Source organism: Carcharodon carcharias, chromosome 30 (assembly GCF_017639515.1).
Source record: "Carcharodon carcharias isolate sCarCar2 chromosome 30, sCarCar2.pri, whole genome shotgun sequence".
In the NCBI taxonomy this organism is placed as follows: Eukaryota; Metazoa; Chordata; class Chondrichthyes; order Lamniformes; family Lamnidae; genus Carcharodon; species Carcharodon carcharias.
Window position 1 is genome coordinate 11,769,815 of NC_054496.1, and position 14,392 is coordinate 11,784,206.

General features: G+C 45.6%; 1 protein-coding gene across 2 annotated transcripts in view; it reads left to right on the plus strand.

Moving 5' to 3' along the window:
• Positions 1-14,392, plus strand: part of notch3 (notch receptor 3) — a 158,252-nt gene that overhangs the window by 75,805 nt on the left and 68,055 nt on the right. For both annotated transcript variants that reach the window (XM_041176904.1, XM_041176905.1), the window contains exons 5-8: positions 2,699-2,821; positions 4,304-4,537; positions 5,206-5,361; positions 8,904-9,089. In XM_041176904.1, the coding sequence (XP_041032838.1) occupies positions 2,699-2,821; positions 4,304-4,537; positions 5,206-5,361; positions 8,904-9,089 (699 nt within the window). The remainder of the gene's footprint in view (positions 1-2,698; positions 2,822-4,303; positions 4,538-5,205; positions 5,362-8,903; positions 9,090-14,392) is intronic.

Genomic DNA, 14,392 nt, shown 5'->3' on the forward strand with positions numbered 1-14,392 from the left:
AAAAAAAAGTCATTTGCCTGTAATCTCTGTAATTGGCTGCTACCAGTGTGCAGTCGCTTTTGGGGAACTCTCAGTGTTGGCCTGTGCATCCTGTCCACATCCTCCCTGGTGGAAGCTATCCGTTCCATAGAACGGTGCTAACAGGTAGGTTGGTCCCCACTGACCACCCATTGATAGAATTTAATCATTCCTGTTTATGTGTCATCGGGCCAAGAATGGTGACTTCAGGAAGACAAATGTTTGACAAAATAGTAGGGCTTTTTGTAGGGAAATAATAGATACTGGTAAAGAATTCTTAAAAGAATGTAATAGTCAGCTATAAAATGTACAAAATATGGACAACAGTGCAATTATAAATTGACTTTCTAATCAGTAGCTGAAATGTGATTAGTCTCATGAGAGCACTACTTTTCTTGCCTATCCTCTGGGGGAGCTGTTCATGGAGAGTTTTCAGTGGTACCAGGTGTCCTCCATAACTGCACTTAAGTGGCCAGTATTCATCTGCTATTGGACTATTGGGGGCATCACCGCTGAGCCCAATCCTGTACATTCACGGTCATGCTTTCAGTGGGAGAGGATGAAAGAGAGAGTCACTGAATAGCGATTAGGAGCAGGAGCCCTGGAAAGTTTTCTCCTTCTGTTCCAGGATTTGGAAGCCAATTACAAAACCTCCCACCATTACCCCACCAGCTGAGAGACCCTAACATCACAGACTACAGATGGAACCTGTTCAGTGGTCTCTCAGTGAGCCACTCAGGGAGCTTCACAAGGGCAATACTGCTTAAGCCAGTTTTACTCTAGTAGTTTTTTAAAGTTCCTGGCTCTATACCAAATAGTTTATCGTGGAACTTGAGAGTCTGGAGAGGGAGTAACAGAGTGGATCCACCTAATGGGGGCCATCATTTGAACTCTGACCCTTCAACTTAAATTGGAAGCACACCAATAATCAGCAGCTAGTCTCTATAACATGCCTGGCATACTTTTTAATATTGGAAACTTGACCCAATGCTGTGCTGTACAGTGGGCACAAATTTGCTTTGTTATAACATATGCAGCTGGTATCTAAAACATGAACCCGCCATGGAAAGCCGATTAATGACATAGACAGGTTGAAGCAACCCAGATGAGACATGGACGTATCAACAAGATAGGGGAGTTTGGGACCTCTAGGGCTTTTTCTGCTCCTAAATGTTCCTACGGTTCTTGTGTGGGGCAAACTTTGAACTTGGAGGTGAGGCCATACTGATTCCCAAGAAGTACCAGTCAGTGGACTTAAAAATGTCACACGTTCAAAGCTGGTTGCAACCAAGGCGATGGGGTCAGAAGTCCACCCAATAACGAGGTCAAACAGGGAATGTGTGACAGAGGTCAAAGTGTCATTGGTGCTCATATATTAGAGGTCACAAGTTCATATTAGATTAGTTTCTTCAAGAATTTTTTTTTTGAAAAAAACAAATGACTACCTGGCGATCAGCCACTGTTTCCTGAATAACTGAGTGAGGATATTTATGTCAGATGTCAGATTCTTTTCATGCTCATGGGTCTTGGCAGGAAATGGTTTTCTATGAGACAGGAAGCAATTGGAAGTATTTCAAATCAAATATACTGAATTAATGAGAGTCAGCCTAGTCCTCTCACTCGGAGAACAGTTGCATAGGACAAGCAGGCACATACAGAAATTCCCACTGCACCCCGAGTGGTATAAAGCTTCAGACAAGTACCGAGTTTGGTACACATGTGAACCACGCTGTAAAGAGGGTGCAAACACAACATGGAGTACCTGAGTGGCTGTGCCAGGCGATGACTGAGTTTGGATGATTTATACAGAGACTAAGTGGTCACTGGGAATCAATTACAGGGTATGATAGCTCAGTCCCAGACTGATAGAAGGATTGGCAGATGAGGAGAGATTATGTACATTGAATATGTTCCCGCTGGCAAGGTTGAGAAGATGTGATTGCTGTTTTTAGGATTCTTAAATAGACAATGTCCATTCTTTTCACCACGTCCAGAATAGTAGAACTAGAGGACATGCTCTTGAAAGGGCAATTCGAAAAACCCAAGGGGAGTGGGGGGGCATTGTAACCCAACTCAGTCTTCGGGAAGCTGAAAACTTTGAGTGCAAGTCACAGCCCAAATTTCACACCCCACCTGAGATTACTCCCCGGTTAATACAGGATAATATCCAACTGGGTTGTAAAACTGGCTTTGCCCCTGTTTTCGTGGGATTCTTGCCAAGTGAATGAAGTTAAAATTATTCCTAGCTCAGTGGTATCAAATAGGGAATTCAGAAGGAACTGGTTTGTCCAGCGTGTGTTGAAAATATGGAACTTAGCACAGGGAGTGGTTCAAGCGAATAACATGGATGCATTTGAGGGGAAATTAGACAAACATATGAGGGAGAAGGGAATGGAAGGATAAATTGCTGGATTTAGATGAGGATTTGAGTGCAATGCGGTGGTGCATAAATGCTGGCATGGACTAATGGGGCTGAATGGCCTGTCCTGTGCTATGTAATATACCCTTTATAATAGGAGTGAAGCCCTGTATTATGTCTTTGTCCAGTCACCCGTAGTCTTGTATTTGCTCCCTGTAGATTTTAGGGTGTATAAGTTGAATAATTGAACGCTTACATAATCTCACAATTACAATTAGGATTCAGGAAGCTTATTCCTTGTTTTATTTTTCTCCTCCTCAGGTTTTAAGGGGCAGAACTGTGAAATCAACATTGATGATTGCCCTGAACACAAGTGCATGAATGGAGGAACCTGCGTCGATGGTGTAAACACCTACAACTGCCAGTGTACACCTGAGTGGACAGGTAATTCACCATGAACAGAAACACCTCCGCTTTTGTCTCACAACATAAACATAACTGCTGCAGGGGCTGAAGACAAGGACCCTGAACCTTGTTCTTTTATTAAAACGAAATTAACTCCAATGTTGTGGAATGGAGAAGCTTTCATTTATATAGCAATTTCCATGTTCACAGGATGTCCCAAAGCTTTTTGCAGTCAATTAAGTCCTTTAGAACAAGAACAGAAAATACTGGGAAAGCTCAGCAGGTCAGGCAGCATCTGTAGAGAGAAGAGTAGAGAAGTTTGGAGTATGGACCCTTTATCGAAGTTGGGTTACGTTTGAGATGTAGTCACCATAGCAATGTAGAAAATGGAGTAGCCAATGTGCACACAGCAAGATGCCACAAAGAACAATGAGATCAATGACCTGATAATCTGTTTTAGCTGTTGGCTGAGAGATAAATGTTAGCCAGGACACTGGGGAGAATGGCACCTCCAACAGCGCAGCACTCCTCTCAGCACTGTTACATGAACTGTGCTAATATAGAAAATCTAGCAACCAACATTTGTCTCTTGTGTTCACCACTAAAGTGCAGAAATTTATTGCTGGGGAATGACGGTGTTTTCTAGGGGTTTATATATTATCTGGCAATGTTCCCACCAAAAAGAAGGCCTACATAGAATAAAAGCAAAGTACTGTGGATGCTAGAAATCCAAAACAGAAAATGCTGAAAAAGCTCAGCAGGTCTAACAGCATCTGTGGAGAGAAAAACAGAGTTAACATTTCGAGTCCATGTGACTCTGAAGAAGAGATTTTATCCTTTTGACTGAGTGTGAGATTGCCAACTTGTAGGCCATGTTCTTCCCCACTAGGAATGAAGTAAATAAAAAAGACTGAAGGGTGAGCCGATCGAGGTTGTTAAGATTATGAAAGGTTTCAATAGGGTTGGCGCAAGGAGGATGTTTGCATTTGCAGGGAGACATAAACTAGTGGGCTATCAATATTAGATGGTCACTAATAAATCCAATAGTAAATTGAAGGAAAACTTCTTTACCCAGAGAGTGGCGAGAATGTGGAACTCGCTGCCTCAGGCATAATTGTGCTGAATAGCAGGGATGCATTTAAGAGGAAGCTAGATAAACACACGAGAGAGAAAAGAATAGAAAGATATGGTGATAGATGAAATGGATTAGAAAGGAGGCTTGTGTGGAGCTTAAACACTGGAATGGACCAATTGGGCCAAATGGACTCTTTCTGTGCTTCAAATACAATGTCATTCTATGCAATGACTTGGATGTTAACTAACGGGCCCTCGGCTATCACTGGACTGGATTGAGACAAATCCCAGAGGTAAAGGTATTGTGCTAGTTTTCTGCAACTCCCATCTATTTGTTTTTTTACTTGGAATAATCTCAAAATCTGACTTGTCATTTGAGAAGTACAAATGCAGGAAAGCCTATTGCCTCTGTGACCTCTAACCCTTTGTGAATCATGTCCCTTCCAGGTCAGTTTTGCACAGAGGATGTAGACGAGTGTCACCTGCAGCCTAACGCTTGCCATAATGGAGGAACTTGCTTCAACATTCCGGGCGGCCACACCTGCGTGTGTGTTAATGGCTGGACGGGTGACGACTGCAGTGAGAACATCGATGACTGTGCCACCGCGGTCTGCTTCAATGGAGCCACGTGCCATGACCGGGTGGCGTCCTTCTTCTGCGAATGTCGCATTGGAAAGACAGGTAATCATTGAGACTGGCATTTGACCGTGAGCACCCTCAACACATACCTGTTTCTTTTAGCTATTCTTGGGATATGGTAATTTGCTAATAAGGCTGGCATTCACTGTTCATCCCTATTGGCCCCATGAAAAGATGGCGCTGGCTGCTTCTTGGACCTCTGGAGTTCATTAGGTGTAGGGACTACCACGGTGTTGTTCAGTGGCTGGTTCTAGGATTTTGACACAGCAACGATGAAAGAATGATGGTATGTATCCAAGTCAGGGTGGTGTGCCCCATGGAGGGGATTTGGGAGGCACTGGTGTTTCCATGTACCTGCTGCTTGTCCTTCTAGCTGCTAAAGATGCCCCAGTGCATGCCTAGCCTGTTGCTATTCATTGACTCTCACCTGAAGAATGGGCCTTTTTTGTAAGGCACTTAAGGGCACTCAGTGTCTGTAAAACCTTACCCCAATTTGAGTCCATATGTATGGAGACGTGGGAAGAACTCAAGTTGTTGTTGACAGTTTTGAATATTGCTGCAGACAATGAGGCAGAGTAACTCTTTTGGTTTTGGTATTGCTCTTGATGTCTCACTCTTGACTGCCCTGATTACATGTAGCAGCTGGTAACTATTCACAAGGCAACTGGGTCCTCCCTGGCACTCTTAACTGCTCTGTTATCAACTTGCAGGCCTACTATGCCACCTTGATGATGCCTGTGTCAGCAACCCATGTCATGAGGGGGCTATCTGTGATACCAACCCAGTAACTGGGCAAGCCATCTGCACGTGCCCCTCGGGATTCACAGGACCAGCCTGTAATCAGGATGTTGATGAATGCTCGATAGGTATGTGGTGTTAATTGTTTATCAATTATGTTTATTTATATGCAGGTGGAGGGCATTAATTGGGGTTTCACCTGAGCAGATATAAAGAAATGCTCACTGGGGTGTGGTTGAGTTAGGAAGTGTATGCTTGTAAGCTTTCACTCTGTAAATAAATGTTAGGCTGAGTAAAGATTGGATCCAGTTTTATCCTTCACCAACTGGCTTTACATACAAACATACGAAATAGGAGCTGAAGAAGGCCATTTGGCCCCTCGAGCCTGCTCCACCATTCAATGAGATCATGGCTGATTTGTTTGTGTTTTGAATTCCACATTCCCTCCAACCCCGATAACCTTTGATTCCCTTGCCTAACAAGAATCTATCTACCTCTGCCTTAAAAATATTCAATGACCCCACCTCCACCACCTTTTGAGGCAGAGAGTTCCAAAGTTGCACAACGCTCTGAGAGAAAAAAACTCAGCTCATCTGTGTCCTATAAGGATGACCCCTAATTTTAAAACAGTGCCCCCTAGTTCCGGACTCACCCACAAGAGGAAAGATCCTTTCCACGTTCACTTTGTCAAGACCATTCAGGATCTTTTATACTCCAATCAAGTCACCCTTCACTCTTCTAAGCTTCAGTGGAAACCAGCCCAGTCTGTCTAACCTTTCCTCATAAGACAACCCACTCATTCCAGGTATCAATCTAGTAAACCTTCTCTGAACCACCTCCAATGCATTTACATCCTTCCTTAAATAAGGAGACCAAAATTGCGCAAAATATTTGAGGTGTGGTCTCACCAATACCCTGTATAACTGAAGCATAACATCTTACTTTTATGTTCAATTCCCCTCATAATAAAGGATAGCATTCCATTCGCTGTGTTAATTACTTACTTTACCTGCATACTAACTTTTTGTGACTCATGAACAAGAACACCCAGATCCCTCTGCACCTTGGAATTCTGCAGTCATTCTCCATTTTAGTAACACTCTGCTTTTTTTAATTCTACCTGCCAAAGTGAACAACATCACGTTTTCCACATTTTACTTCATCTGCCTTTCTTGAATATAACATGTGAGGTTTTTCCCTGAGGGAATGGATCTGCTGATGGACCCACTTAAACATTTGCCCCATTAATACAGCAGGTCAAAAGTGAAGGGAAGTCCAAAAATTGTATCTTTTCAAAATACCCTCCCATTTCATACCAGAAAATATTAACTTCAGATTGGTGATTTTAAAATAGCTGATCTTCTCCTGACCTTCACCTGCACAAACTCCAATACATCCAGATGTCAGTGCCCCACACAGCATCCACCCCTGCCCCCATCAGCGCAGTCCTCATCGACCTACCCCACAACAGGTCAACCTTTAAAATCCTTGTCCTCGCCTTCAAATCTCTCCTTGGCTTCTGTCACCTGACTGCTTCAGCCTTCTCTAGTCTTGTGTTGCAGCACCCAACCTATGCATATTTGACTCAGGCCTGTTGTGAAAATTCAATCCACGTGAATGCTTCTCCCCTGGCACACAAATCCTGGTCTTGAACCCAGGGGCGGGCAGGGGGGGGCATTCCAGCCGAAAGGTGGGAGTACTACCAACTGAGCCACTCGCACTTCCACCTCCTCACTCCATGGCGTCACTTTCTTGCACTTCAGAAGCTGGAAAGTTGGACTGCATTGATGCTAAAAGGGTTAAATTAAATGTTTGCATGGGCTTGGCTTGCACTCCCTTGAGTATAGTCAGTTAAGGTAATGTAATTCAAGTGCTTAACATGACTGAAGTTAGTTTCTCTCTACGCAATGTCCTCTGGTTTAGGACTTCAGAACAAGGTTGCATTACCAAGGTTAAATTACAGCTAGGCCATTTAGAAAGCTTTTCTTTACACAAAGTGTAGCGGAAACCTGGAACTCTCTTTTCCCCCAAAACTGTTGAGGTTGAATGTCAATTGAAAATGCCATTACTGATACATTTTCCAACAGAAATCTATTAATGGTTAATGAACCAAAGTAGGTAGATGGAGCTAAGATACCAATCAGCCCCATAATCTAATTGAATGGCGGAACAAGCTTGAGGGCTGAATGGCCTAATCATGGTTTTTTTCTGATCCTGAACATTTCTGTGCTCTATGAAACCCTTCAAGTTCCTACAAGGCACACTCCAGGCAAGGATCTGAGCACAAAAGTCAAGGCTACACTCCAGTGCAGTACTGGGGGAGGGCTGCACTGTCGGAGGTGCTGTCTCTGCTCTCAGGAGAGGAGAAAATGAGCAATGGGGGGATGGGGTGGGAGGGAGGGAAAAAAGACTAAATTTCTTTTTTGCTTCTTGCTGCCCAACACTCGGAGGGAGTAATTATCTTCAGACTGAGCTTCAGTGGAGATTTACATTTGAGAAAGGTCTACATAGACAGCTAGACAAAAAAAGGGAAAATCATACAAACGGTAACAGTTTGAAGCTGTTGTGATGGTGCGCGCAGCTAGTGGAGCAGTGTCGCTTTCAAGATGTGTATAGAAAAAAAACACCTCGAGATTAGTTTCAGACCTCAAAACTGCTGGGAGCCGAAGATGAGGTGAGAACAAGACTCTGGATATGTGCTTGGAATTTTAATAGCTCTTTCACATGAGATGTTTAAACCCAGGCACTGTCTCCCCTCATGGGTGGACATAAGCGGTCCAATGGCATTACTTCAAAGAAGAGCAAGGGAGTTATCCCTGGTGTCCTGGGCAATCTTTATCACTCAATCAATATTGCAAAAATAGAGAATCTGGCTATTATCACAAGCTGTTTCTGGGATCTTGGTGTGCGCAAATTGGCTGTAATGCTTCCTACATTACAACAGTGACTACACCTCATAGAATCATAGGAATTTACAGTTTGGAAGGACCCCATTTGGCCCATCGTGTCTGCACTGGCTGACAAGTAGGTATTTCGCCTAATCCCACTTTTTGGCTCTAGATCTGTAACCTTGTAGGTTACAGCACTTTGATTGCATATCTAAGTACTTTTTAAATGCTATGAAGGTTTCTGCCTCTACCAGCCTTTCAGGCAGTGAGTTCCAGATCCTCACCACCCTCTGGGTGAAAAGGTCTTCCCTAATTTCCTCTCTAAATCTCCTAACTCTTAACCAGGTTACATGGAGTTAGGGTATGGGACCCCCAACCAAGAGGAATCCTATTCACTCTGTCTAGACCCCTCACCATTTTATACACTTTTTTAATTATGCCTCCATTCCAAAGAAAGCAACCCTGAACTACCCAGTCTTTTTTCAAAACTCATATTTTCTTAAAAAGTACTTCATTGGCTGTAAGCACTTTGAGACATCCAGTGGTCGTGAAAAGTGCTATATAAATCATCTTTGCCTTGCTGTTTCTCCCCACCCTGGAAACCTACCTCCTTGACCATGTCTTCAGTCTCCTCCCCTAATTTAGAGTTCCCTTCCTTGAATTTGGGTTGACTTATATGTGAGTTTAAACAGTACTCGCCTGGAAGCCTTGCTACTTCAGCGCAGCTCAGAAGTGTCATGACGACTGTGAACTTCACCCGTTTATCTCTCTGTTGTTTGAAGGTGCCAATCCATGTGAGCACTTTGGAAAATGTGTGAATACCGAAGGCTCTTTTCAGTGCCAGTGTGGAAATGGATACACAGGCCCTCGCTGTGAGACTGACATCAATGAGTGCTTATCCATGCCCTGTCAGAATGACGCTACCTGCCTAGACCGAATTGGAGAATTCACATGCATCTGTATGCCGGGTAAGGAGTCCTGTGCAGGAATAGTTGCTACTAATTAATTTAAGATGTTCCTTGGAAAGGTGCTTATTAAGTACCTTCGTTCAGCTCAATCAGAACAGAGTGAGAAAGAATGATGAGCAAAATGGAGTCATTGGAAAATTGGATATCAACTTGGGATGCAAAACAGGTGGATTCGCATTTTGTGCCAGTTGTATAGGATATACTTAATATTCAGTTCTATTGTTACTAACAGAGGGTGATGAGGTACCGCTGCTTTGTGTCACTGCCCATGTCCAATTTCACCCCTGCTGTTTCTGGAAAATGCACTTGGCTGGAGGTTCCCTGGCAAACTCCACCCTTCAGAGGGTGACCGAGCTTGACTTATGGTCTTGTGTTGAGTTAGTCAGTGGGGTGGAAGTTGTGCCACTGCTGTGCCTTGGCGTCACCAGTTTAGAGAGGACGCACAGTCAGCGAGGCTGGTTATCCCGACTAAGTTTGGCTTTGTTGAAAAGCTTGCGGATGTCGGGCATGAGGACCGGATCAAGATCCACAGTTACAGGACCTGCTGGAGTTCAGTTTCTATAACTCCTTCAGGGAGCTGTCATGGGCACGATGGACCATATGGCCCTCAGCTGGCCCTTGATCTTGGGAGAGGAAAAATTGAGCATGGGTGGGGGTGCAAGGGAAAAAAGACAATATAGATTATTTTTCCTCTCCTTTTGCTGCCTAACACTCGGAGGGAGTCATTATCTTCAGACTGCGAGCTTCAATGGAGATTTACATTTGAGAAAGGCCACATAGACAGCTAGACAAAAAATAAAAGGAAAATCACACAAATGGTAACAGTTTGAAGCTGTTGTGTTGGTGCAGGGAGATAGTGCAGTAGTGTCGCTTTAAGGATGCACTATGGAAGAAAAAAACACCTCGAGATTAGTTTCAGACCTCGAAGCTGCTGGGAGTCGATGAGGAGGTGAGAACGAGACACTGGGTGTGTGCTTGGAATTTTAATACAGAGCAGAGTACAGGAGTGCTGGGTCTGCACCCTTTCACTGAGGAAATCCTCTTTGTTCGCCTGCACACCACATATTGGGAGCTTGAATATTCCCTCCATCATTAATTTCAACCCTTGAGAGTTTGGTGGAGTTTAAATTTTTCCCTGGGGAAAGTTTTTAATAATAAAAAATAAATTGCTCGCCTTTTAACGATATGGTCTGGAGCAGAGAGGCTTTGTATTTCCAGCAGTAAATGGTTAGGGGAGGGATGTGTACATCAACAGGTACCCCTTGTGCTATACAAACAAGGAGCCTCCTGCAAAAGTACATCCCCTGCTTCTTTTACAGATGCAGCTGTTCTGATGCAACACTGTAACAGGATACTGTGCAGCTCAGGCGTTAGATAAATGCAGGGACACGGGGAAAAGCGACATAGAACAGAGAGCAGAAATTAGAGAGCTGCCAGCTCCCTGCAAATCATCCTTGGTGGTCTCTGAGTTTACCCTCTTCATATAGCTTTTTATTTGTAAAAGTGCAAGCTTAAGTCAGTGAATGTCAATGGGCCTGGTGAGGTTGGGGCATTGCAGTTAATTTTGATTCTGCCCTCCGGTGATGTCTACTTGTACATTCACATCACTTTCAGCACAGTTAAATCAAACTTTACAGCAAATTGAGAAGCCAAGTATTGTTGCATGATAAGAGCTTCTCTGCACTATAGGCTTGGGGACCTGGTGATGCAAAACTGAAGTACTACAGTGCCCCCAGTGGCACCAGGGTGTAATTACAACATGACCAGTTTACATGGGCAATCTCCAGTGTAAAGGAGGAGGCTGGAATTTATAATGGCACGTGTTGATGCAGGAACTACATGTTGTTTGTAAATAAGCTGAGAAATCCCTCCCAATGTTCCTTCAAAATGTAACCCTAACGAGCTGTTTTATCTTGTGGTTATGATTTGCTTGTATTCATTTGTGACTTTTTTAAAGTCAGGTTTTATATCAACATCCTGGGGGGTCACCATTGACCAGAAACTGAACTGGACTAGCTATGTAAATACTGTGGCTACAAGAGCAGGTCAGAGGCTAGGAATCCCGCAACAAATAATTCATTTCCTGACCATCCTCACCCCCCCACCCCCCCCTTCAAAGCCTGTCCACCACCTACAAGGCACAAGTCATCCACATGACTGGATGGGTGCAGCTCCAACAACACTCATGAAACTTGACACCATCCGGGACAAAGCAGCCCACTTGATTGGCCTCCCTTCCACAAACATTCACTCCCTCCACCAACGGACAATGGCTGCAGTGTGTGCCATCTACAAGATGCACAGCAGAAACTCACCAATGCTCCTTAGGCAGCACCTTCAAAGCCCATGACCAATACCATCTAGAAGGACAAGGGCAGCAGACACATGTGAACACCACCAAATGGAAGTTCACCTCCAAGCTAATCACCATCCTGACTTGGAAATATATCGCCGTTCCTTCACGATCATTGGATCAAAATCCTGGAACTCCCTCCCTAACAGCACAGTGGGTGTACCTACACCACAGGAGCTGCCGTGGTTCAAAAAGGCAGCTCACCACCACCTTCAAGGGCAATGAGAAATGGGCAATAAGTGCTGGCCTAGCCAGCGATACCCACATCCCGTAAATGAATTTTAAGAAAAGTTGATCTTGAGAGCAAGGGGCTCAATGGCAATGAGCAATATTGCGAGTTTAATGACAAAAGCATGGAGAAACAGCAGTGATATCTATAGAGTGCTTGGTATAGTTTCTGAACATGCAGATACTCTTCTTCTCAGTGTTGAAGTATTTTAACATTTATCGTAGGAAAAGATTGGTTCAAATAATTATGAAATTTGTGAATCATGGTTCCTCCCTGATGCTCAGTCACCTTACTAGTTAATGGTGGAACAGTCTATATAGCTACATGGTCAGTTGTGCTGAAAATAGATTGCTTTAAAATAGGGGAAATGAAGGGATAAAAATGAGGCTCATGTAGAACATCCTCTTTGCAGCTTCAGGGAAAAATAGATGGGGATTGATCATTTGGAAACTCAAATCTGTTGGCCCTAATCTGGTAGGGTAAAGTGCCTACACTGTAGTTTACAGCAGGAACATTTCTTCAGTTTTAGACAGACACCCCCCCTGCCCCCCGCCCCCGCCATTTCACACCAAATATGGCTGTTTGGTCATTGGCAAAAAAGATGAAAAGGTCTATATCCCGTGAGCAGGGCTCGGGAAAGGTTAATTATGCGATGTATTCTATTTTAATGAACCTCCAATTAATCCCATCTTTTGGATTCCGTTTTACGTTACTGTGTAAATAGTCCATTGTGCAGAGACGAGTGTACTGTATGGTGCCAATGCTTTCAACATGGCCTGCCACTCACATACTACATTACTGTCACGCCAGACAGGGATATGGGGAGCAACAAAGGCACTTACACTCAAATTGCACTCCTGTGGTAGAAAAAAGAGAAAAGACCCTCATCCTTCTTTGCATAGTTTTCTCTTTGAACCTCACTGTTGTATGGCTTTCATTGCCAGTCGTGCTGGCCTGTCTGCCAACAAAGCTGGCCAAAGCTAGTGAATGCATCTCCAGGCATGAAAGAGGACCACACCCCTTTCCAAACCACCCCCCCTCCACCTCCCCGAAACACCCCTCACAGGCCCACGAGCCCCAAGGGTCGGCCCCTTACTCCATTTACTCAGCTTTGACAACTAGCCTTGTTATTTGAATCACAGTCATTGCAAAAGAGAGAGACAGACTGGAAGCAGACATGCACGCTTTCTGCTTACCCAAGTTGAGTTCCTAGAGCTGAAACAGAAGTTTGTTTTTCTGTGGACTCTCTGGAAACATTTCTCTTTGCTAACAAGGTTTTAACAGGCTACAGCACAGATTTGTTCAGATGTATTTTGGCTGCAGTACCACTTGAGCACTGTGTGATAATAATGCAGGCTTAATCACTGGTTCATCTGTTCCCTGGATGGTCAAGAAAATTCCAGCAAAAACTTAGCTTTCAATGTTCCCTTGAAAATTAAAATCTCTGCAGCCAGCTCAAGTTTGCCCTTCTCCAACATAGCGTTACACTTCCCAACGCAGCTCCCCTGGCACCCCCTCCACCCAACGCGGCTCCCACTGGCATACCCCTGACACAGTTCCCACTGGTGCCCCCTCCACCCAATGTGGCTCCCACTGGTGCCCCCTCCACCCAACGAGGCTCCCACTGGCGTACCCCTGACACAGCTCCCACTGGCGCCCCCTCCACCCAACGAGGCTCCCACTGGTGCCCCCTCCACCCAACACGGCTCCCACTGGCATACCCCTGACACAGCTCCCCCTGGTGCCCCCTCCACCCATTGCGGCTCCCACTGGCGCCCCCTCCAACCAATGCAGCTTCCACTGGCGCTCCTCCACCTAACACGGCTCCCACTGGTGCACCCTGACATAGCTCCCACTGGCACCCCTCCACCTAACATGGCTCCCACTGGTGCACCCTGACATAGCTCCCACTGGCGCCACCTCCACCCAACACAGCTCCCACTGACGTACCCCTGACACAGCTCCCACTGGCGCCCCCTCTACCCAATGCGGCTCCCACTGGCGCCCCTCCACCCAACGCAGCTCCCACTGGTGCCACCTCCATTCAATCCGGCTCCCACTGGCGCCCCTCCACCCAACGCGGCTCCCATTGGCGTACCCCTGACACAGCTCCCACTGGCACCCCCTCCACCCAACACGGCTCCCACTGGCACACCCTGACACAGCTCCCACAGGCGCCACCTCCACCCAACGCGGCTCCCATTGATGCACCGCTGACACAGCTCCCACTGATGCCCCCTCCACCCAACGCGGCTCCCACTGGCACCCCTCCATCCACTAGTGCACATCTGGCACAACTCCCACTGCGCCTCCTCCACCCAGCAAGGCTCCCACTGGCCCACCCCCCCTGAATCATAACTCCCACTGGTGCTTCCCTAACATGGCTCCTGCTGGTGCCCCCTCTCCTAAACATGGCTTCCACTGGCATCCCCCTCTCTCTGCAAAAAAGAAAACATTTCTGGCTGGCACCCCCCCCCTCCCCCCCAGCCCACCTCCCGTACCTCCAACACAGCTCACTTGCCCCCCAGCTCCCCTGGCCCCCATGTCCCAATGCTTCCTGCAGTTCCATTTGCTAGGGGGAAGTACTTGTGTAATACAAAGAGACACCAACTGGAAAAGGCCTTTATTGCTGTCTTGCTTTCCTCTAGTGTAGAATGTTATGATGAGGTCTGTGACAATTGGTGCTCCATGTTATAGTCTTTATAGCAAAGGAAAGAGCAC